Source organism: Patiria miniata, unplaced genomic scaffold (genome assembly GCF_015706575.1).
Source record: "Patiria miniata isolate m_02_andy unplaced genomic scaffold, ASM1570657v1 HiC_scaffold_3, whole genome shotgun sequence".
Lineage (NCBI taxonomy): Eukaryota > Metazoa > Echinodermata > Asteroidea > Valvatida > Asterinidae > Patiria > Patiria miniata.
In genome coordinates, this window is record NW_024037069.1 from 45,044,643 (window position 1) to 45,069,001 (window position 24,359).

Genomic DNA, 24,359 nt, shown 5'->3' on the forward strand with positions numbered 1-24,359 from the left:
AATGTAGTAATCTGCTTAAGGAATAGGCCCAACAAGTGCTTTATATTAATTTGTAGATGTATTTGATTGTGTTTTAGGAGGATTGGACATTGTAGTTCACAATAAGCGTTCAAGGTAATATACAACATTAACTTTTGCTTTAATTTTCAGAAATGGATGAATTTAGGGGTTAACATTGTTAGCAAAATGTGATGCAGAAAGTAGCACTTCACGACCTGTTTTAAACATTGCTGACAGGTCTTAAAACAGCGGTTTAAGACCACCCACATGATGGGCTCTCTTCCAATAGGAATGGGTACACTGTCTCCAGCATTTATGAATTATTCTTTATGATACTTGGTTTGTTGCCGTTCTCAAATGCCAGTAGATTAATTATGTAACATAATTATCCAAAATTTGTAAATACCGTTTGATGAACGCTGCCAAGGATTCCTGTATTTCATCCTCACAAGCATGTCTCTCATCTCTACACATGACACTGATGATGAGCTCTAGGAGCATCAAGTTACCTGACAACACCATGGCAGTCAGAATCTGCAGAAAACAGTTGGGGAGTGAATAACCAAATACCATGCTGCAGGCCACTTCAGGCCAGAATGCATAACTTTCAGTCGAATTTTATTAGACCGTCATGTTGAACTTAAGCTTTACAGTAAGAAAGTTTGAAATGAGAATACCTTGTTGAGGGCACCAACATAGTCGTTGTATTTGGGACTTCCGACTCGAAACTCGGACGAGTTGAGGGGAAAGTTGTCAGCAACGAGTCTATCCAGGGCTGACCTGTGAAAATGAAATATTTCATATTGGGTTTTGCTCTCTGCTGATGTATTATATAAACACTGTATACTCAGTTTACTCAGGTGGGACTTGAACCCACAACCTCCTGCTTAATTACCGATGCAGAGCTTGCCAGGGTTGGCTGCCCAGTTCAAGTCTGCTATAGCAGCAGATACCACAATCAAACTCGGACAACACTGAGTATGCAGTGTTTATCAAAAAAATATATATGTAAACAAAAGGGAAACACCTATAAAAAAAATGTACATCTCCTCAACGCAACTTCCACTGATAAAAAATTAAATGAGTGACTCTAAACTGAATAAAGCAATATTGGTTGTTGGCAAAATCCAAGGATGACGTGCAGTTTCATGGCAGATGTCTTTAATGACAATTAAGACTTCATCTATCAAGTCTCTGTATGTTAGAACTTCTGGTTAGATGTGTGATGAGACAAACTCACACATCACTTGTTCCATTTTATCAACACCCTCAAATGAGGATAATTCAACTGAATTAAAACAATTTCACTGACCTCAGTTTAGCGAGCTCAGCGTCTGGCATAGCCGTGAAGAAAAACAGAATCTCCATGACCTGAGCCTTGAAGGTCAAGGACGTTGAGGTGTCAGTCAACATGAATGCGTAGGCCTCCAGAACTGACTTGAAGGCTGGATGGGTGGTATCACTGACAAACTGAAATACAAACAAATATATATGCTGTCAGCTAGTACGCATGTGTTGGCCCAGGGCACCAAGTTTTTGCTACATGTGTATAACTGGAACTAAACTGTGGAACAACTCACCATATTTCCTTAAAGGTACAGTCCATCATGTTCATTTGAAGCAATAAAAGTGCTCAAAATCTAAAGGGTGCAGATTAACTAACCCAATGAACTTTTAGCTCAGTGAATGCTGTATATTCCAAGAAAACAAGATTACAGGATCTTGATTTCAAATCAAAAGTTGCTGAGTCATGTATTGAATTGCGCCCAAATTCAGCAAAATCTTGGCCGATTCCCGATATTGGTGTCACAAATTGTTTTCATCGGGCAAATTTATGCTTAGCAGCTCTATGTATTGGTTTCAAAACTCATTCCTGAACTGAAATATATACTGTGCAGCTTTGGACTTATTTTCTGAGTTTAACAAAAATCAAATGTTGGAAGAAATCTTACAAATGCGCCAAGGTATGAATATTAAATGCAGGGCCACTCACATGTCTCACCTCATCTCCTTGGGATGTAGAGGCATGGCTGTGCGCATATATATCAATAGCCCCCCCCCCTCCCACAAATGTCCACTAAGGCAATTCTGTCCTCCAACACTGTATGTGTACTTTAGTTGGGACAATTTAGAAAATAAAGTTAAATGTTTCCTCCATTAAGAAAAACGGCGCTCTCCTAACTTTGCATCCACAGCCCTGCAGGTCCATGCCAAAACATTTTGGTTCATTTTTGCAACTCTTAAACTTGAAAATAGACACCTAAAAACTTCACATTTGTGACTATCCAGATTTGACACAACAGTTTCCATCTACCTTAGCGTCTATCTGAAGCAGTTTCCGTAGCAACAGCAGGGCAAAGCTCTGTAGGTCAGGTGAACAACCTTTCTTCAAACCAACTGTGAGGGCGCCCCACTGAGTCAGAATAGCACTGTGCACTGACATCCCATGTCTGGTATTTCAACAACAAAAAACAAAAAAAAATTCAATTGGCAAATGTAAATAATCAAACTTTGACTGCATCCTTTACCATGTTTACAAGAGAAAGCTCAATAAAACGGTTGTTTGGGGAAAGTTGTTTGAAACTGGCATACATACATTATGTGTGACAATGACAATGACAATGACAATGACAATTAATAATGTTTCCCTGTACGGCCTCTGCTGAGGCAAAAGATAACTTAAGAATTACAATTTAAAAGGATATTTAGCAAACTTACAATACACAGTTACAAAAACAAAAATAATTTAATATAAACTAAGAATTTAATTAAGACACAAAATTTACAACAGGACAAAAAAAGGAACAAAAAAAAGAGAAGAAATGCAGTATACAACTAGGCACCAGTAACAACAACATGAAATATTCTAAAAGTTATCCATGATTTGCGAGCAGAATTTAGCGACTTTTTTTCAGTTCTATAAGGTTGGTTGTGTTGAAGAGATGCGCCATTTTGAGGTCGTGTAAGACAACTAGGCTTGCCATGTTGAACTTTGGCCCATTAGTCAATGCACTGCTTGTAATAATGTAATACAATGTAAAACAACATAATACACATGTGCTAATGGGTTCAAACTGTTGCCGAAAATTAATACAAACAGCATGAAATACAACTTACTTTTTCCTTATTTCCCGACTGGTCGTCAAGTAATCCAGGAGCCCATTGAGGACACTACTCATGAGCGTCAAGTCTTTACCACCTTCCCTCACCAGCAGTGGAATGGTCTTCTGTGCCTGCAGTGCCATCGCGCCATTCAGTAGAGTCTTGAAGGTGGAGTAGAAGACGACGCCTTTGAAGATGGAACCGTTTCCGCTGGACAGTGATGTCTTGTCGAGGATGCAGGATACCAACATTTTAGGCTGTGTGAGAAAGAGTTGTTAAAGTGAGCGGTTTATTTTATAGTTTTGCAATTCATTAAATTTTAGAAAAAAAGAAGAAATCATCTTGAAATTATTTCTAGGTATCAGTCATCAGGCCCAGAGATGTTTGTGATTGGTGAGTGTTGGAGGCATGTGCTTGAAAGCTAGATTCAGATTGGTCAATGTTGATGGGTCATAATATCCATATTCATGAGTAGTGAAATTGGTATCTAAAAAGGGATTTCCCAAAACTGTCTCCATTCTACTAAGCTCTAACCAGTTCACACCGTGATTATTTTGACAAGAACGGAACATTAAGGCGCGGGATACTTTTTATTATTATTATTATTATTATTCATGGTTTATTAAAAATTCAAATTGGTTGCCAGAGGCAAAATTGCATTGAATTCACAATGAGTAAAAAAAGTTAACAATAAAAAGTTAAGCTTCATTAAAAAAAAAGAACTCAAGCACGCGGGTTGAAGCCATCACCCTCGGGCAGCACACTCGTATTTCTGGCCTCACTCGCTGCAAGCGGGTCCCCGACAGATATTTATTGCGTGTATACACGGCCTCCAGCGCGAACTGGTTAAACAATGATTCTAAAAAAAATTATATTCCAAATAACCAATGCAAATGAGACATGAGATCACTAAATTCTTGATATATAATAAGGAACAAAATGACCTCTACAACTGGTTCACAGCCCCATTGATTTATACACAAATTGCCTGGTTCAATTGTCATCCATACCCAAGATGCATTACGAATATCGAAAAGGTCCGGACAACCGACAGTAGAATATTAGTCTAGTTCCCACCTCAATGCCTAGCTGGAATGCTAACTCAAGCAGACGTCCTGCAAGCTCTACAGATACCGGCGTAAGGTTGGCTGGGACCAGTCTACCGCCCTCGTCTGACGCAGTGAGGGAATCAAACACACAGGTGAAAAGTTGCACAGGGAACGAACAGCCACGTCCCTTTACAGATGGAATAAGCAGAAAATAAGTGGACAAAATTCCATTAGTGTCAATGGAATAGCACACAATTTGTTGAGACCCGATCTGAGCCAAAACAAATTATAGAGAGCATGTGGCGTGGAAAAAATTGAGTTGTTGATACCATGTTGAACTGTAAACTGAAACATAAACATAGATTTTAACGGCTGCAAAGGGTCTATAGAAAGCTGTCTTTCATTTGTAAACATTGAGCGCCATGTTGTCTGGGCTGCCACAAGGGAAGACATTTAAGTCGTTATTGGCAACAGATTTTGCCAAAAAATAGCACATTAACACCTCAATGTGTAAGAAATAGGTATTTTCGTTAAGTCTTTGGTAGCATTGGTTGGCTACTTTGTATTTTCAACAATCGAATGATGAGTTTGGAAACATGCTGTATAAAGTTTTTTTGATTTTTGTGATGTTGACCTTCCACAGTTTGGCAACCTGTGGTCTGTAAAATGAGCCTACAACAGGTTGGTAAAGAATAGTCTATAGGTCTATTAGCTTTAAAACCGCATATGTGTGCTGGTTCGCATGAGTATGGTGCGAAGTTTGCATGAATACGTTTTTTCCGAATGTGCACAATCCCTCTTCGTGTGAGCATCAGGCCCTGTCAGCAATCATTCAGGAGTCCCTCCAAGTCCTCAACCCCCATCCCTGCCCCCCATTTTCCATTTGTAACCCTTGAGGGGGTACTCATGCACTGCGTCTATAGTTGGTTCTTACCAGAGTAACTCCACATAACTTTTGGGACTCAGAAAGTACAAAGTAGTCTTGGTTCTAAATTCCATGGTTACTTCCATCAGAAATATCCATCAACTCTAGAATCACCATATCCAAGCTGAACCATAAGATGGGTGTCGAGATTTTGGAAGGGGTGAAAAGAAGTATGCTTAAACCAATGCATACTTGGGCTGCTGTTGCTGCAGATAGAAGGTTCGCCTGATGCAACTGCTCATAACCTTTGACCAGGTGGCTCAGTTGTCCATGGTCAGGGGCCACATCATCTTCGCCACTGAACATGGATGGCAGAAGTTTAGCCAAGTCGTGACGACTGCAAAAAGAAGAAAGAAGTAGGTTACATCAAAACACCAGTTTTAAGAATACAGGTTATTAAATTGTTTAATTGTTGGAATTATTTGTTTTTGAAGCATATAGCTTCCGTAATTTCTGAACCACAAGGGAAACTGGGTGCAATATAATAGTTATAAAGTTGAATGAGCAAAGAAATTGACTGCATTTGAAACTGTGACCTCCGGATTGCCGTTCCGGTGCTCTACCAACTGAGCTATCCAGCCCTATGTGTTGGTGGCTCCCCATTTTATCAATGTCTTTGTTCAAGGGGCGCTAGTCAGAAGCCATAAACCCGTATATGCCATACAGCCAGGGATCACGCCTAAAGTCACGACACTAGCAGCATTAGTAATGCTGCCAAACCGGGAAATAGCAAATGATAATTACTCAGAGGAAAAGGTCTTTTATTACAAATAATCAATGAGACACTGAATGAGTGTAATAATAAAGTTGAACGAAAAAATTGACCGGAGCAGGGTTAGGATTAATAGGGTTAGGGACAGGGTCAATTTCTTTGTTCAGGTTTATAATTGTTACATTTGCACCGATTTTTAACTGAATAAGAAACAGTACCTGGTTTTGGTGACGCTTTTAGTGACAGCTTTACTCAGGTCATTCTTCAGGTTGGCCGGTAGACGAGTCGACATGAGACTCAACAGCTGTCCAGTCTGGCAATGGGATTCAGCATAAGTATTAACAACTGCACACAGTTCATAGTGTATTTCGAGATGGAGAAATTATGCTTGGGGATTTTTCATTGTTGGTTCACTATTTTTTTTGTATTTTAGGTTTTGGGCCTTTTTTGTTTTCTGCTTACTGCTTACTGTATCTGTAAAACAGCTGAAGCCTGCATTAGCAAAAAATCATGTAAATTACATATTTTGTCAATAACTAATTTTTGGTGAATTCAAATCCCTCAGACAGTTTAACCCTTACCCTACTAGACCCTCCAACGCATGCCAATATGTGCCTCAAGAAAATCTCCTATGTTTTTTGCATGGCCCTCCAATATCTGCCATGTCATTTCAAGGGTAACTGGACAGGCACTCCAATACATGCCACAGAGAACAATGAGAGTCCTCTGATAACAAAGTGAGTGCCCCCAGCTGGTCAGTATCAGGCACCCTCCAGGGCCTCCAACTCCTGCCAATTGGAGCCTTCACTGTTAAGACAAACTATCTGCCAATAAACTGCAGCTGGAGGGCATTGGCATAACCAACTGACATGCAGTAAACCACCCTCAGAGAGTAAGGGTTAATGTGAGTTATTACATTTGACAACAACACTTTAAAGTGCAAACAATGAGAAAATACAAGAACTTCACAAATGACAACTAAAAGGACCCTCAATGTCACAAAACGTACCGTTTTGGGCAAGTTGTTCATGATCTCTACATCAGCCATGTTGAAACCAACCAGTGTGGGTTGAAGAACGCAGGCAACGAGCAGATCAAATAAGCTGTCTTGCCAAACAGACTTGGGCATGACCTGAACAAAATTAACAAAAATAAATCATCGTTGTTACAAAAACTGAGTCATTTTTAACGGCGGTGAGCCAATATACACCAATGTTTGTATCTGCAGCTAAGTTTGCCAACCACCCATAGAGGCACACTGAAGTAAGCACAACAATTTTCAAGGTTTAGACGGAGAAGTATTTATGTTTTTTTTGTATGGCCGATTTATTTTTTTTGCGAATGAAAGTTTCCATCATATTTCTGACTGCATGATGCAGAGTCATGCATATAAATGTTTTTTTTTAATTTTTGGGTTTTTTTTTTTTGTTGGGGGGGGGTAAAAATTGTCAAATCTTGTTATCCATATGGGTAGTTGGAATACAGGTTTGTGTATGTTCAGAATAACATTTGTTTTGCGAACTTTTGAAAAAAACCAGTGTGCACATGCAGTGTGTAGGGGCGGATCCTGGTTTGGATCAAGAGGGGGGGGGGGGTTAGCTGCCAAGAGGGGGTTTAGCAGGCATTTGCTGTGTTTTTCTGCAGCCTAGGAAAGGGGTTTACACCACCTAAACACCTCCCCCAAATAGATCCACCAATGGTGCGTCCCTCCACTGGGGCTGCTGACATACCTTAATAGCTTCACCAGCATAGTTCCCTAGTACCACCGTCAGGAAGTCCCACAGTCTCACAATCACTGTGCACTTTCCTTGGCTGTAGTCCTCAGACTCTCTAGGAGTAAAGACATGGTGGGAGGTTGACGTCTTGGCCCGGCCCTTCCCAAGACTGCGAGCAGCTCCAGTGATGTCTAGGAGACTCAAGCTGGATAAGAAGTAGTGGAGAGCTTGGAAGAGGACCGAGGGTCGTCTTGCCGAAGCTGAAATGGAAAAGAAAAGAATTGTGATATGAATTAGGTAAAGGAATGCAGCGACATTGGGTATTACGTGGAAACAAACCTAATGAATTAAGGAGAAAAAAACTTGCTCGAAGCGCAGAAAAGAGTACTTGCATACCTAACTACCATTGACAATAAACAGTTAAAACTTGGCTGGACACAAAATGTTTGTTATATCTGACAAATGTATTAAGTGGAGGCTGGGTCCAATACATTGCGTACCGATGCTTTCCTCCCCTCCACAGCTGTGACCCGGGTTCGAATCCCCTCTGGGAAAGTTTGTGGATTGGGTGTTTAGTCCCTGCCTGATTCAGTGGGTTTACACTGGAATTCATTCTGGAGTTTTCCTCTCTCCACTAAAAGTGTAATTTCCTTCCGCATCATCTACCAAAGGAACCCACTCGAAGCCCAGAGACAAAAGAATTTTGTTGGATATCCTGGCCGTTTGCTGAATAATCATCAATGCACAGTCAGGACCGAGGCTTTAGGTTTACTATAACCAGAATTTCGGGGGGGGGGGGGATGTATTTTTTTTTTTAGGGCAATTGCCAATCATATGGCCAGAGGGCCACTCAAGGTGCGGGCTACAGTGGAAAGTATGGAGAAAAAAGTTAGAGAGAGAGAAGAGACATGTTTCTATTCACATTTCTTTTGAACAGTGACAGATTATAAGTTGGCGTAAAACAGGATTCAGGTAAAGGAGTTCTAAAGTGCAGCAGTATGAGGACAAAAGCTAGAAGAATATCTGACAGTACTGGCCTTTGGAACAGATACAGTGAAGGAATGAGAGGAGATTGCACAACGTGTGCTGCAAGTGAAGGTGCGAACAGAAGGGACAACAAGTGAGAGACCTCGTCGTCTTACTAACCTGTGAATACAGCAGACGGAGACAGAAGCTTCTCTCCAAAGATCCAAGTATAACAATCTAGAGCCGCCAAGAGATGTTCAAACCACGTACAAGCCAGCTTGACGGTGAATGCTTGACCCATAGCTGACAGAGTGGGATACTTGCTGATACCGCTACGATGAGTTGCCTTCACCCCACCACCTTCAAATCTGAAATAAAACACAAATAATTCCTTGGATTAACTTTGGTATGTGAAAGCAAGGGGAAAACCCCAATGCTGAAGATACATAGGATGACTTGCATTTGTGCTTGTTTATTTGAAGCAACAAAATGCCCAAAGTGTTCAATAGGGTGACTACTAGCCTGTTACTATCCAAAGCAACTGCCCAGTGACAAATTATCTGAACAAAAGCTAGCACAATGCTTTCATCATTGAAGGTGTGCTAGAAGTGATAGCATGCCCAGAATGGTCTACACCAGGGGAAATTAAAAAAACAGAGGATTTGAAAGTCGCTTTGGGCCTCAGAGAAATGTAAGGCACCCCTTACAATACCCGTTTTTTGTTCTACATAATATTTTATAGGTATTTTATTAACCTTTACAGTAAAACCTCACGAATATCCATCTCTGCTATAGTCTTACACCCAGTGAAATTGATTGATTTCAAGATTGCAAAAGGGTAACAATTTCCAAATGTTTCCAAAAAATAATGGCCTTTTCTAATGAATTCCTGGTTCTGACATTTGATTTTGTATTGTTTATTGTCATAACATGATAAAGAAAAATCTGAAAATGTATTCACGTACTCCCGCATTAGGTGTTAACAAAGAATTACATTCTGATATTACGGCCACCAGTTTGTGCAATGTGACCTGAGTGCAATGCGATGCAACATTTGTGGCTACTTTCAAGTGTTTCAAGAGTGATCCAACTGCAGGTTAAGGTACTAATAGGAAAACATCCGTGCAGGACAAAACCAAAATTTAAATGATTTACTGAATGATTCTTTACCTAGACACAAAGTAGTCAGGTCCTTTTTCCTTCAGTGTGTTTTGCATCCAAGTTTGTGGTGTATTGCGACCTGCATTCAAAAATAAAATACTTTTAATAAAATGCAAACATTTCAATTTTCTTCATTTTTTTTACACTATAGAACATATGTTGATGTACCCTAACGTGGCGCGGCTCCTAACGTGGCGCACTTTGATTTTTCGCCTGTAGCGCTTAGCTAGAGTAAAAGTTTTAACTGAAATTTCACAGAAAGTAAAATTTCATCAAGTTCTAAACACTCCCGTTCATAAATTGCGAGTTTATTTACCCGCTACAAAGTTAAAAGAAAAATTTATTTGGCGTGATTTTCCGATTTTATTTTCAAGTGCAAAGTGAAACCTTTGAAAATGCCCCGAAAAATAAGAAAATAATTTTCTGACAAACATCTGGCTGGGTATGTAAGTAGAAATAATAATGATTTATCAGAATTGATCAAGTTTACAGAAATTCTTAAATGTTAATTTAGAATTTTCCGAGATTTATTTAAGTGCGCCACGTTAGGGAACACTCCGCTAATTTGTGCCCAATTTCCGGACGTCACCGTTTTTTTAATTTCGGCTTAAATTTTATGAAACCGAAATTGTTCACAGAGGTTAAATAGCAAGCATTAATAAGGTAAAAGTACCATTATTTTACTGCATGAATTTGCGGTTTGTCAACAAAGAGGTTTGGCAACACTACACGAGGAAAGTTGGGCAAGCTTCGAAGTGCGCCACGTTAGGGAACACGACTATATATGAATACCTTTCAGTTTACTTTATCCAAATTGATTTAAAAGACGAACAAAGAAATTGACTGGAGTGAGGTTGAATCTGCGACCCCTGGATTGCTGTTAATGGTGCTCTACCAACTGAGCTATGAAGTCAAATGTTTGCAGTGTCTCGTTTGGAAATGTCTTTGCGGTTCATTTACAGAATTATTTTGTCTGTCTAATGAAAAATACTCTTCCAAAGCTCATTCCGTTTTTCAGTCTTGTACCTGGTAAGAGTGAGGTCATCTTATAGATGAGCATCATGCATTGATGTCTGCACTCTGTCTGGGCACGACCACACTGACGAAGCAACCAGATGACTAGCATGCTCAGGTTAGGACATACATCCACAGGGAACTCCCTGCAATATGAAATAATGACAACCAGATAACAAACTATGGTAATCAGTTCATTTCACCAATCTTGGTAATTTAGAACAAAGACTCTCACATATTAAAACAAACTTAAAACCACATAGGATCATTTGCAATTTTACGCAAAACATGCCTACCAATTTAATGGCAGAAACCTTGCTCAAAGTGAAGATAGGACTGGTAGCAAATACCTTAAGTTATGGCACCTGAAATGGTATTGTTCAAAACTTCGAAGGTAATTGCAAACTAGCTTGCCCATGGATATATTTTTTTCAAATGCACTAGAAACGGAATCCAGTTACGAGACCCAAAAAAGTCCATACATTTTCTCTATTTTCCCAAATGTATAGTATCCACTGAGCTGAAACTTCAACAGGTTAGTTGTAATGCTTCAAGCGAAAACAAAAAATTACAGAAAAGCAAATGATCCAATGTACCTTTAAGATGTTGGAACTCTACGTACCTTGGGCTTCTTCGTATCTTACTGTCCTTGTTCAGCATATCTGCCTTGACTCGAATGATTCTCTCCAGATGATTCAGGACTGCGACTCCTTGCAGTTGAGTCCCTACATCCAGAAAACCCAAGAAAAGATTATGGAATTTGCATCGGGGGTGATGTAAACTCTACCAGCAAGCCGACCCTGGCAAGTTCGGTCATCGAGTGTACTAGTAAGCAGGAGGTCGTGGGTTCGAGTCCCATCCAAGTAGTTTGTGATTTTTTTTTCCTCGGAATCACTCAGGCCAACACTGAGAATGCAGTGTATATGTTAAGAAAAAACTATGTCAGTGAAGGGCAAAACCCAATATTGAACCCAAAAAAGGTGAAAAATTATCTAATCATGATAACTCAAAGCATAGTAGAGAAAAATTGTGTTGCCATTACCTGCACTAGTAGGCAGGAGGTGGTGGTTAGAGTCAGAACGAAGTAAGCTGGTGATTTTTTTTCAGTTGATTAAAGAATGGCTTAAAGTTTAAGCAGGATAAGCTATAGTGACAATGTGATGGAAATGAAACATCTACTTTCGTCGTTTGCATTGTGACTTGACTTATTACCTGCACATGTATCATGAAAGTACATGAAACAAGCAGCGCCAGACTATGGCACATGGGTGCAGATACTACATCATATATACCAATAGTTAGCCTCCTACAGCTACTCCCAGAGCAGTGCAAGTCATAATTGCCAGTCAGTCAGTGAAATAGGTAACCAGTCTAACCCACAAGTGACGGGGAGTCAGTCGGGGAGTCAGTCAGTCAGTCCGTCAGTTATAAAGAGCACTATAGGTTGGCTCACTGGTACCAGCAGAAGTTAAATTTGACGCATTCTGGCACAAGGAGAAAAAACTGGGCAAAGGTCAAAGGAGGTTTTGCAGACATGAGAAAAGAGAATAAAATCTCCTTACAAAACTTTTTGTTGCACTTCAATCGGACGTTCCAATGACAAATAATGGCTCTTTAAATTTTGCATATATCGGCATGTCCAAAAAGTAAAATACTGAGAAAAGGCCTATAAAGTTTTCGAGTTTTGTTAACGTGAAAATGAAAGATGCCAACTGTTTTTCCATAAAAAAAACTTCCATTCTATGATTTTTAATATACGTGCAGTAGACATATCAAAGATTACAAATATCAATAAATCTAAAAAAAATAAAAATAAACCCATTTGTCTTTGTGTATTTTTTTCCACAACGGCCTGTGCCCAGATCTGTGTCATTTTGCCAGAATGCCTGACATATGACCTGATGCCTACCAAGTGACTTGTCGTCATGATGAGCTAATGCCAGACTGTTGACAAAGATAACCAAGATCTCACAGATAAACTGATCAATCAGAGAATCCTCCTCACTGCAACGAAAACAATAATCAAATACATTTCAAGATTTTCTAATATGTTTAATACATCTATGACCTTAGCAGAAATCTGACAAATGCCATCGAACTTCTTTGGCTCAATGCATTAACATGTCTTTATAATTACATTTTTATTCTCTTTTTAATTATAAAACTGTAGATAGTTCTGACTACTTCCAATGAAGGGGGTCTTGGATACTGTCAATTGATGCCACAGCACCTTCATATAATTTAGACTTTTTGCCCAGGAGGGGCGTGGTACATTAAAAGTGGCCACAGCCCTGGTAGGTCATTATTTGCATAATTGTAGTACAATCCCGACAGTTTCCACTGCAGGGGCGTGGCTAATGTTAATGGCCCCACCTTCACCATGGTCACCAATGGCCACGCTCCAACATGGTAATAATAATAATGGAGTCTTATATAGCGCACGTATCTACAAACAATTAGGTACTCAAGGCGCTGGAAATTATGTCTATTATTACAGATTATTAACAATGGCCACGCCCATGTCATAGACAGATCCATTAGGCCCCTCCCCATGATGTTTCGACCAATCACAGCTTTAATTAATGTCCGACATGCATCAGTGTTGTAGTCGACTCCATTTCAAGTCCTTTCACAAGTCCAGTCCCAAGAACACTGACAAAGGAATGCTTTTGTCACAGTTCATTTGAATAGCTAGTGACTTGACTTGAGACTGAAGGTCTTGAGATGGACCTGTGATTGGACTTGTGATGGACTCGACTTAAACGCTGACATGCGTCTTGATTGATGATCGGTCTTGTTTGGTCAGATTTACTCACCGGAATACCGTGTAGATATGATTGAAGGTCAGTGCAGCACCTAGTCTCTTGAAGCTGCTGGGATGTAATGCCATGCTGTACAGGCGCTTCAGAAGAGATTTGGTGTTTATGGGGCTCTTCTCTTGTTGCTGAAGGAATTCAAGAAAAAATTAAACTGTTAAAATTAAACTTTCTTTCCTAACAATGTATAATTTCATGGCTCTGTTAACCACAAAATTCCGTGCTTATGATCACCACTTTGTGTTAATAGCGCTAAAACAAATTCTGAGCTAACCCTGCAAGCACTGAACCTGAAAGGGATGTACGCATGTGCAAAAGCCAAAAGTGAGCAATGTAGGCAGTCACCCATACACCTTATGCACTGCGGGTATCTTAGAGGCTGTTCTGTGTTATTTTTATTCATATCAGCGTCCTGATTTTGCTTTTAAAATCTCCATCCCATTACAATCTACCCCTCCTGGTTACACTAATATAGCTTGTACTTGGGATGCTGCCAACGTACTTTCTTGGAAGTTTGCTTGATGGACCACCTGAGGAATTCTTTCAGACAACGAGCTGAGAAATCTCTCAGGGAGGTATCAGTAGGATGGATGACTCCATCCAACATGGCGTTCAGTAACGCCGACGTCTCCTCGCTCTCGTACTTCTTGTTTCCCGTAAACCAGTGAATCAACTGCATCACCAGGGGCTCAAAGAGTTGCCTGGCAACCAGCTCGACGTCGCAAGCGAGGCGAAGCAGGGCGGGGAATACGCGCCGATACAGATGCTGCATGGGGCTCTGAAGATAAACAAGGAATACAAAAAGCTCGATTTGTTAATTAGTATTCCGTAAAATGTGTACTTCGCCAAAGCTAATCCACATTTGAATTAGACCTGATTTTCTACCCGCAAAACTGTTGTATGGTCTCTTTTATAGCTTTTATATCCGTCATACTCACCTTAGCTTGTCTCTGTTCTGGCTGTTGAGTTCCTTTACCAAGCATGTAAAGAACCAGGGTGTGCAATGACTCACATGCTGCAACCTAGGATAAGCAAAAGCACAGGTAGGTTTGAAAGGGTTCAGATATTAAGCTTGCAAAACAAATTGTAAAGTCTGTCACTCCCCAATATGCCCATCAGGCCAGTGTTTTTCATTGGTTTCCTTGACATCATTTTTATTATTATTATTATTATTATTTATTCGGCCAACAAATGAACAAAAGTACAGTGAGTGACTGGGAATATTTCTTCTCCCCCTGGATGGGATGCTAGTCCATCGTATCGGCCGGTTACTCCCCAGCTAATGCCAGTACCCATTATACTCCTGGGTGGAGAGAGGCAAGAGGGGATGAAGTGGCTTGCCCAAGGACAAAACATGTGGCTAGCAGCAGGGTTCAAACCCTTGACTCTCTGATCATGAGTCACTAACCCTAACCACTAGGCCACAATTCCCAAAATATTAAGCTAGGAACTTTGTTTTAATCATCAGTGAACTTGAGCTCAAACTCAGGGTGGAGTCCTGTGGACCAAAGGTCTTGGTGGCCGAATTATATATGATGGTACATGGTTTGAACCCTGACTGGGAACATGGTGCTGTGTTCTTGGGCAAGACACTTTACAACAATTGCCTCTCTCTTTATTCAAGTCTAGGGTAAAACTGTATGCTTTCCAAACCCTCACATATACCCACTTTTGTCTGTCGATCCCCTGATGTCAAAGCGAGCTCGACAACCCTTGGCAGAAATTGATCTGAAAATTTGACATAAAAAAAACATGTCTTAAAAAACTAAAGATTGAAGTTAAAAGTAATACTCTGTGCATTAGTAGTACCCTCAGTAGGGAAGACGTGAAATACTTCTGACAATGCAATGCAATTAAAAGAAAAAATATATTGGTACAGTAAATTGGTACAGCAAACTGTAATCTGGGCTTGGTATCCCAAGCAACTGCCTACCTAGCTCAATGTTTGGTTTCATGTCGTAGAATGGTACAGCAGACTGTAATCTGGGCTTGGTATCTCAAGCGACTTCCTACCTAGCTCAATGTTTGGTTTCATGTCATAGAATGGTACAGCAAACTGTAATCTGGGCTTGGTATCCCAAGCGACTTCCTACCTAGCTCAATGTTTGGTTTCATGTCATAGAATGGTACAGCAAACTGTAATCTGGACATGGTATCCCAAGCGACTGCCTACCTTGCTCAATGTTTGGTTTCATGTCATAGAATGGTACAGCAAACTGTAATCTGGGCTTGGTATCCCAAGCGACTGCTTACCTAGCTCAATGTTTGGTTTCATGTCGTAGAATGGTACAGCAAACTGTAATCTGGGCTTGGTATCCCAAGCGACTTCCTACCTAGCTCAATGTTTGGTTTCATGTCGTAGAATGGTACAGCAAACTGTAATCTGGGCTTGGTATCCCAAGCGACTGCCTACCTAGCTCAATGTTTGGTTTCATGTCGTAGAATGGTACAGCGAACTGTAATCTGGGCAACTGCCTACCTAGCTCAATGTTTGGTTTCATGTCGTAGAATGGTACAGCAAACTGTAATCTGGGCTTGGTATCCCAAGCGACTGCCTACCTAGCTCAATGTTTGGTTTCATGTCCTAGAATGGTACAGCAAACTGTAATCTGGGCTTGGTATCCCAAGCGACTGCCTACCTAGCTCAATGTTTGGTTTCATGTCCTAGAATGGTACAGCAAACTGTAATCTGGGCTTGGTATCCCAAGCAACTGCCTACCTAGCTCAATGTTTGGTTTCATGTCGTAGAATGGCACAGCAAACTGTCATCTGGGCTTGGTATCCCAAGCGACTGCCTACCTAGCTCAATGTTTGGTTTCATGTCCTAGAATGGCACAGCAAACTGTAATCTGGGCTTGGTATCCCAAGCGACTGCCTACCTAGCTCAATGTTTGGTTTCATGTCGTAGAATGGTACAGCAAACTGTAATCTGGGCTTGGTATCCCAAGCAACTGCCTACCTAGCTCAATGTTTGGTTTCATGTCCTAGAATGGCACAGCAAACTGTAATCTGGGTTTGGTATCCCAAGCGACTGCCTACCTAGCTCAATGTTTGGTTTCATGTCGTAGAATGGTACAGCAAACTGTCATCTGGGCTTGGTATCCCAAGCAACTGCCTACCTAGCTCAATGTTTGGTTTCATGTCGTAGAATGGCACAGCAAACTGTCATCTGGGCTTGGTATCCCAAGCGACTGCCTACCTAGCTCAATGTTTGGTTTCATGTCGTAGAATGGTACAACAAACTGTAATCTGGGCTTGGTATCCCAAGCAACTGCCTACCTAGCTCAATGTTTGGTTTCATGTCATAGAATGGTACAGCAAACTGTAATCTGGGCTTGGTATCCCAAGCGACTTCCTACCTAGCTCAATGTTTGGTTTCATGTCGTAGAATGGTACAGCAAACTGTAATCTGGGCTTGGTATCCCAAGCGACTGCCACTTTAGCAACCTCTTCGGTACTTGTCTCCAGTAGGCATGCATTTGTCTGACCGCCAAGGGATCCCAGTAGCTGCATGATGCGAAGCTGAACACTCCGTAATGGTGAATCTTGGGTCTGTAACACAGAAAAAGACACAAACGGAGATCATTTTGAAAATTTAGGAGTTGCAGGGCATTTTGTCATCATACAGGTATCTATTTTTGCAAAAATAATATGGCAAAGGAGAACACATTTCATTGATAGTGAATGATGCTGCAACATACAGAGGCAAAATTAAAAAGAGAAAAGATTTAAATAAAACGGTGCTGCCCAGTCCTCTTCAGGACTACATGTGTCAACTTACTTGCCCTGTGCTGCCTGCATCCCGAACTAATTTAAAGGGAAGCTTTCTTTTACCAGGCCGTGCAGAACTAGACGCAGTCGCCATAGTTACTGTCTTGACAACCTCAGCTACATCAGCGCCTAATCAGAAAAAGAGACCTGTCCATCAATCAAGGTAACAAAATTATAATGAAATGGCCCATAAGAGAAACCAGAGCTAAAAATCTGGGTAAACAACCAGTAGAATCAGAAAGATAGGGCAGTCTTTACCTTGGGTAACTGTACCTCTAAGGTTACCATCAAGTACAGGTAATATCTCCTTCAGGTACGGTTAAAGAGAATCAGGTGGATGATGATGCAGCTCTTACCTTGGGTAACTGTACTTCTTAGGTAACCACCGGTAGAGGTAGTAACTCCTTCAGGTTTTGTTGAAGAAAATCAGACGGATGATAACGCAGTTCTTACTTTAGGTAACTGTACCTCTAAGGTAACCATCAAGTAGAGGTAATATTTCCCTCAGGTATGGTTAAAGGGAATCAGATAGAAGATCAGGCAGTTCTTACCTTGGGTAACTGTACCTCTCAGGTAACCATCCAGTAGAGGTAATATCTCCTTCAGGTGTGGTCGGAGGGAGCCAGATGGAAGATGACGCATCCATCCCTCTAAGGCTTCCAAACCAGTCTCGGCTAAAGGAAGGTAGCTCAGGCCGATACGAAATGTCATCTGAAACAAAAAAGGTAGCAACTGAAAGGTTGTCTTCTACTCAAAAGTGGCATGAACGGTTGCGGGAATATTCTCCTCAATTTTACAACTGATTTGAAAACCTCTACTATGCAAGGTTCACCATGCAACAAACCGTGAATAAATAGGGTTTCTAATCAAATGCAGCATTTATTTCTTCACTAATTGTCAGGAAGACATGAGGAATTTTTTGATCAACTGAGGTCAACGGATATTTACCTCTGAATATACAGCTTCTACAGTTTCCTTGACCTCAGTGTATCCTCTAGCAAGATTAAACATACCTGTAAAGCTGGTACAAGTTGAGCCACTTCATCTTTCACTATCTCATGGGGTAGGGAGAGAACTAGGAGCAAACACGATGCAAGCAAATCATCCTTGTACTGCTTGAGACGGACTAAGACCTCCTTAGAGAACTTAGCAAAGAGTGTGAAGCAGGCTGAGCAGTCAGAGGCTGAGACACGAGACGAGCGATGGGAGGAGGAAGGGAGGTCTACCTCCATGGAATCTTCCTGGCTGCTAGCATCTGATGACTTGATGGCCTGGGAAATGGTTTAAGTGAAATTGTCATTCAAACACTGGTACAGATCAGAAAAAGAGATCTTAGGTAACTCTATCTAAACCTATTGCCTCCACATTGGTAAAAATGGTTTTCTTCAAATTAGACCCAAAAAACCTTCACATTTCAAGACACAAAACATTTCTTATCTCACGCCTTGAAAAAATTCCATGGAAGCAGATCAGTTTGAAGGAGTGAGGCAAAAAAGCATTTCTTTCTCGAAAATTCTCCTTATTTGTCGAAGTGCATGCTACAGAAAATGGAAATTAAAATGGATCAAAACACTGTCACCTGCAAGAGTACTTGTACAAAAGGGCAAAGTGAGGGGAAAAATCACAAAAGAATTCATATTTTGTTGAAAAGATTTTTTAATGAGCTACTTATCACCTTGAAATATTGAATCTTGGAACAGATGGACATGCATACGGTCAGCAGCTTGTAGAAGCCACTGACCAGCGGCAGTCGACTGGACAAGAGAATGACCTCATGGCCAAAACGATAGACCCACTGCTTGAATAGTGTCGGCTGATTGGCTGGGAGAAGGTCTCTATGGAAACAATAATTACAGTATCGGGGTGAGAGAGTTAGAGCAGGAGGGTTAGGGAAAGAGGGTTAGAGCTACAGGGTTAACATGAGAGGTTTAGGCCGAGAGGGTTAGGGGTTAGGGTTAGGGTTAGGGTTTGGGTTTGGCCAATACATGCATATGTAGGAACTAGAAGAAGATCCATATTAAGGAATAACAATACAGCAAGTACAAGCAGTTGTAGGGAATCGTTCAATATGTATAAATGCTGGTTTAATTTCCATGTTTAAATTTAACTCACCTACAGAAGTCGACCAGGTTGATGAAAATCTGGAAATCCTTTGGTTTTGTGGCGTGTAAGCCATGCACAGGGTCTGAGGAGGCATCCTCAGTCGAATCTGTATCGACAGCAGCCTGCAAATGAGAATTGTGAATAAATGAACATAAATTTCATAAAATGAATGTAATTTACATAAAATATAAAACTCTGATGTTAAACCAGACTGTACTCAATGTTAACTTGAAAGACATCTACGGGATATTTGAACAGAGAGTTTTTAGTGAAGATCATCAATGAAGACATGCATGACAGGAGTTTGAGTACAACATTAAACAATGTAAAAGAACAAGTTTTGCTTGAGCAAAGGCTGAAATTTAGAATTTTGTGAAAAAGGGAAATTAGAAGAGGGAAATTTGAAACCGCATCTTAAAAGCATGTACATGTAGGAACATTGGTGATTAAATGAGAAAACCTTGCTCACAGTGAAGATAGAAATGGTACCAAATACCCTGTGAAATTATTGACTGCTACTTAAGATTTGCAGTAATTTTGGTACTTCACATGAAAAAAAAACACAGTCGGAGAGCAATTGTCCAAGGTATCTTTCAGTTTATTTGTATTCTTGAAATCTGTGTAAATACAGGGTGAGTAAAAAAAAAATGAAACCCAAATTTCAGGACCATTTTTTATCTGAAGTTTTGCACTTCGAAGTTCTGCACTTTTTTTAACTGAAGTAGCACTTTCAAAATCTAGGATATGAAAGCCAAATTAATACGCTTTCTTTTAGTACAAAAATCATTCAAATCACTCATGTACTTTTCAAGTTACAAAATTTTAAACACAAACACCATTTAAACTTCTGTCCACGGATCACAAAAAAAGTTACGTGTTCTTTAGCAAAACGAACAATTCACATACATCCCGATGTGACTTGTACCTTTGGGGGGGGGGGGAATAGGGGAAAAAAGTGCCCACCTCCTTAATTTGTTCAAAAAAGGCCAGACTAGAAACAATTTTTTTTTACTTGGCCTTATACCATAATCATATTTTGCATCTGTGGCCTAAAGGTTTATAATCACTTTTGTACCGGTATGAAAATGTACACAATCATTTTAAACACCCCCCCCCCCCCCACCACCACCACTCTTTGGAAAGCGCTGTTACAAAAAAAATCCGCAAATGAACCTTGACCTTTAACTGATCATTGATAATGGCATAATGGAGTTGTGCTGTGCTGCTCAGCGTTGGCCTACACAAAAACATGTACAGTGTTGTACATATGCATTTTGTACATGTACGATGCACCGTACTATTGACACACAGAGGGTTCAATTGTTTGTGCTTCACAATGCTATACGTGTTCTGCGCAGTTGTAATTCAGCAGTGCCACACGCTATTGTTGAACTAGAGCACTCGCGTATCCTGCTTTCATTTTGATTCAACAGTATTAAATTAAATTTGTGGATTGAACTAACTGGTGGCAGAAACACTCAGGTAAGGTTTACTAACAGAAACTACTCATTCAGAAACTGCAAACACTTGAAATAGAACAATAACTGTCACACACTCACAGGGTGGACCAGTATGTTACGATATTAAAACCTGAACAATATACCGGTAGGAGGAAGGTCTTTTAGTGAAATTTAACAGTAATGACTGATAACTATCAAATGTGTATTAAGTTTATTTCATATGAAATTGCTATGATAGACTGAATACAAATGAAATATGTATTTGTTGTCTTTAATAGTTGCTTTAGAATCATTCTCGTATGTTTTTATTTTATTTCATTGTGGTGTATTGTATTTGTAATGTATTGTATTTGTACATGTGTGTAAAATCATTAGTAGTGTATGCAGGGCCCCAATGGAAACGACTTTTAAATTGCTTGGGCACACCCTGGGTAAAGAAATGTAATAATAGTTGCTGGCTACTGTGATGTGGGATTTAGCATATTTTTACTCCCTCTATCGGATGTTTCTTACTGAAAATAAGTGCATTATGAGCTGCTCGTGCCACCCCTGCACATGCATCGTACATACACGCACATGCAAGGTAGTTTATATGCAATGCGTTGTATACACATTGAGGGTAAAAACTTGGTGTATCATAAATTTTTGAAAATCAAGTAAACATGTGAAAAAGAGGCTTTTAGCAAGATGAACAACTATAAGAAATGTTGGATATATTTCAGTAATAAACACAAGGGTTGCAATACGATATGTACAAATATGTGTAAGATTTAATTGTCAATAAGATGGTATGCACCTGCTTCAAAGTGTAACGGTTTACATGTACAAGTATAAAACAATATCATGCTTGATATGTACATATTTTTACTCTTTGCTTGTTCATATACAATATGTAAACTCCTTCTTCGATGGAGTTAATAATGCAAAAGTACAACAAAAGCTATTATATATCGGCTTAAAATATGGTCTTAAAATTATAATAACAATAATTATAATTATTTTAACTGTAATGACATCTTTTCTTCCTGATTTTTACAGATCCGTTTCTCCTAGTCAAAATGGCATCCAATGCTTCAGACTCTCAGTCACTGGGCAAGAATGTTAAAACAGGTCAGTTGACATGTCCCCTCTGCACCAATCAATTTAAGGAACCCAAGATACTGGACTGCCTGCACAGTTTTTGCTTGGAATGCCTTCAAAAACTCAGCTTGAACCAGGAGGATAGCACGACTGCGATCAAGTGTCCAACATGTGGACGTAAAACCTCAACGACAGGCATTGAAGATTTGTGCGCTAATCTGAGCCTGTGTGTCCTGGTGGAGGAGGCGCAAATACAAGAACAGCTACAAGGTCAAGGGTCAGAGATCAAATGTCAATCGTGTGATGAGGATAATCCAGCCACATGTCGATGCATGGACTGTGGTCATTTCCTCTGTCGAGAATGTCAAACGGCACACCAAAGGATGACTGTAATGAAATCGCATAAAATCTACACGTTGGCTCAGTTCAAGTCTGGAGAAGTAGTGTACAAGAGTGAGCTGAGAGACCGTACTCCAAAATGTAAAGTCCACACTGAGCAAGATTTAAACCTTTACTGCAACACGTGTGAGCGCTTGGTTTGCCAGGCATGCTCTGCTCTTGAGCATGGCAGTCAAGGCCATGCACTCACGAGTCCGGCTGAAGCGGTGAAGAAATGCAAACAAGATGTCGCGGAACTTCTCGCAAAAGCAGAGAAAACCAAAACAGCGTTGAGCGAAGCCAGGAAGGAAACGATCAAGTCTCAGGAAGAACTGGACTCCAACTTTGACGAGATTCGGAGAAGGATCTCCCAAAAGGCTGATGAGGAGATAGCGAGGGTTAGACAACAGGAGCACCGATTGAAAGAAGAAGCTGAGAGAATCTATAATGATGCTATCTTTCTTACCAGCCTCAAGTTTAATCCCCATAAAAATCAGAGACATTAGGACCTCACTGTCAATGTACGGCACATGATGGTTTATCTTGTTCTGATGTTGATGACAAATATAACTTTACATTTTCATGGCTGTGGACCACAAGAGTTTCCTTACGCTACATCTTATGATGGACTCCAAGAAAGGTAGATGGTGGTTCATGCCCACTCTGAGAGCTGGTGTGCAGGACGTTTTGTGTGCAGGACGTTTTGTGTGCAGGACGTTTTGTGTGCAGGACATTTCGTGTGCAGGACATTTCGTGTGCATGTACTGGTTGGCGCACGTATCGGCACAAAGCACGCACGACTGATAATAATGTTTTCAATGTACATATTAAAACTTGTGGCACGTTCAGCCCAAAAGCTGTTTCAAATGGCGTTGTCCACAATACCAACTATAAAAAATGTCAATGTTTGGATAGCTGCTTACAAAGTCCTCAAAATAATATTCATTATGACTGGTAGTGAAATGTTGCTAATAATGCATGAAGCAACTGCAGATGTTGAAAAAGGAAAAAAAAACCTCAGCCCCAACAGGAATAATACGTTCATTGTGTGCGTCAGCATTTTTTGGAGAACATAGTGAACGACTCAGGAGACCTTGTTGCCATGACAAATGCTGACACTAAGGTTGTTTCGCTACTTCATTATGATTAACATCCAAAAAAGATAGTGGAAAAAAATGAAAACTGTATGCAGCAAAATGAACACATGTTGTAAATATGCCAAAGGTGGTACATGTACATTGATAATGATCATTTGTTTTACATGTAGGTGAATTTTTGTTTTAAGATTTGGTTTTCATTAAGTTTAATTTGTTATTTGAAAAATGTCTTTTTGGAATGAGGACATTTTATGTATTTGGTATTCATATAAACATGAGCTCAATTCTATCTATGATCAATGTATTGTACATGTCATGGTAAAAACATATCTGATCCCAAAAGTGTGCAATCTCTCATAATGCTTCTTTAAAATAACAGACATGAATCTACAGGCCTTAAACTGCACATCCACATCAATATAGGTTTTTAAATACGTTTAAAAAAATCAAAAGTTAGGTTTTGAAGGTATTCCAAGTGCCGTAATAAAGGCATTTACAGGTTTTTAGGGTGCAAAACCATGCACTTTATCAGCATGAGGTACAGGTGTAGCAAAAATACAGTATACATGTATTGCTTACCCTCGAGACAAAGTTACTGTAAAACAATTTTATGCCATTTGCTCAATTCTGAAACACTTGTACAAAAATCTGTTGTTATTTTGGCATCATAACTAAACTGTGCATCAAACTGATTTTAATCTATTTCTTAAGAAGTTGTTCAAATTTATGGCAGAATTAAAAGAAAGGTTTTTATGGGTTACATAGATTACCTTTAAAAAACAGTTCCCAAGTTGAAATATAGGTTTTCATATGTTTTACAAGTTTCGCTGTGAGAAATGTAACTAGGGAGTAACAAAAAAAGACTGTATAGAGTTTTTCCATTTTAATGGCAAAGTGTGAAGTCAAAATGAGGAAATCAACCGATCCAATGAAAAGTTGTATACCTGAAATAAACCCCCAAAAAGTCATCATGCGACCCATTTAAACAAAGAACATGAGAGCTTAATCCT

At 39.9% G+C, this 24,359-nt stretch overlaps 2 protein-coding genes across 2 annotated transcripts in view; one reads left to right on the forward strand and one right to left on the reverse strand.

The window, feature by feature from the left end:
- The window catches only part of LOC119738756 (DNA-dependent protein kinase catalytic subunit-like), an 85,306-nt gene that overhangs the window by 49,267 nt on the left and 11,680 nt on the right, over nucleotides 1-24,359 (reverse strand). The window contains exons 16-40 of the mRNA XM_038213705.1: nucleotides 19,344-19,456; nucleotides 18,907-19,066; nucleotides 18,245-18,502; nucleotides 17,783-17,942; nucleotides 17,242-17,360; nucleotides 16,820-17,012; nucleotides 15,130-15,188; nucleotides 14,399-14,482; nucleotides 13,963-14,238; nucleotides 13,461-13,588; nucleotides 12,554-12,648; nucleotides 11,267-11,369; nucleotides 10,657-10,790; nucleotides 9,640-9,709; nucleotides 8,650-8,837; nucleotides 7,519-7,763; nucleotides 6,798-6,920; nucleotides 6,007-6,101; nucleotides 5,269-5,413; nucleotides 4,180-4,338; nucleotides 3,118-3,359; nucleotides 2,315-2,450; nucleotides 1,313-1,470; nucleotides 678-780; nucleotides 407-534 (exon numbers count right to left, since the gene is read on the reverse strand). Coding sequence (XP_038069633.1) covers nucleotides 407-534; nucleotides 678-780; nucleotides 1,313-1,470; nucleotides 2,315-2,450; nucleotides 3,118-3,359; nucleotides 4,180-4,338; nucleotides 5,269-5,413; nucleotides 6,007-6,101; nucleotides 6,798-6,920; nucleotides 7,519-7,763; nucleotides 8,650-8,837; nucleotides 9,640-9,709; nucleotides 10,657-10,790; nucleotides 11,267-11,369; nucleotides 12,554-12,648; nucleotides 13,461-13,588; nucleotides 13,963-14,238; nucleotides 14,399-14,482; nucleotides 15,130-15,188; nucleotides 16,820-17,012; nucleotides 17,242-17,360; nucleotides 17,783-17,942; nucleotides 18,245-18,502; nucleotides 18,907-19,066; nucleotides 19,344-19,456 — 3,674 coding nt within the window. The remainder of the gene's footprint in view (nucleotides 1-406; nucleotides 535-677; nucleotides 781-1,312; nucleotides 1,471-2,314; nucleotides 2,451-3,117; nucleotides 3,360-4,179; nucleotides 4,339-5,268; nucleotides 5,414-6,006; nucleotides 6,102-6,797; nucleotides 6,921-7,518; nucleotides 7,764-8,649; nucleotides 8,838-9,639; nucleotides 9,710-10,656; nucleotides 10,791-11,266; nucleotides 11,370-12,553; nucleotides 12,649-13,460; nucleotides 13,589-13,962; nucleotides 14,239-14,398; nucleotides 14,483-15,129; nucleotides 15,189-16,819; nucleotides 17,013-17,241; nucleotides 17,361-17,782; nucleotides 17,943-18,244; nucleotides 18,503-18,906; nucleotides 19,067-19,343; nucleotides 19,457-24,359) is intronic.
- Nucleotides 20,525-24,305, forward strand: LOC119738757 (E3 ubiquitin-protein ligase TRIM56-like). Its single transcript, XM_038213706.1, has 2 exons — nucleotides 20,525-20,816; nucleotides 21,833-24,305. The coding sequence occupies exon 2, from the start codon at nucleotides 21,853-21,855 to the stop codon at nucleotides 22,756-22,758; it is 906 nt and encodes a 301-aa protein (XP_038069634.1). The 5' UTR covers nucleotides 20,525-20,816; nucleotides 21,833-21,852; the 3' UTR covers nucleotides 22,759-24,305.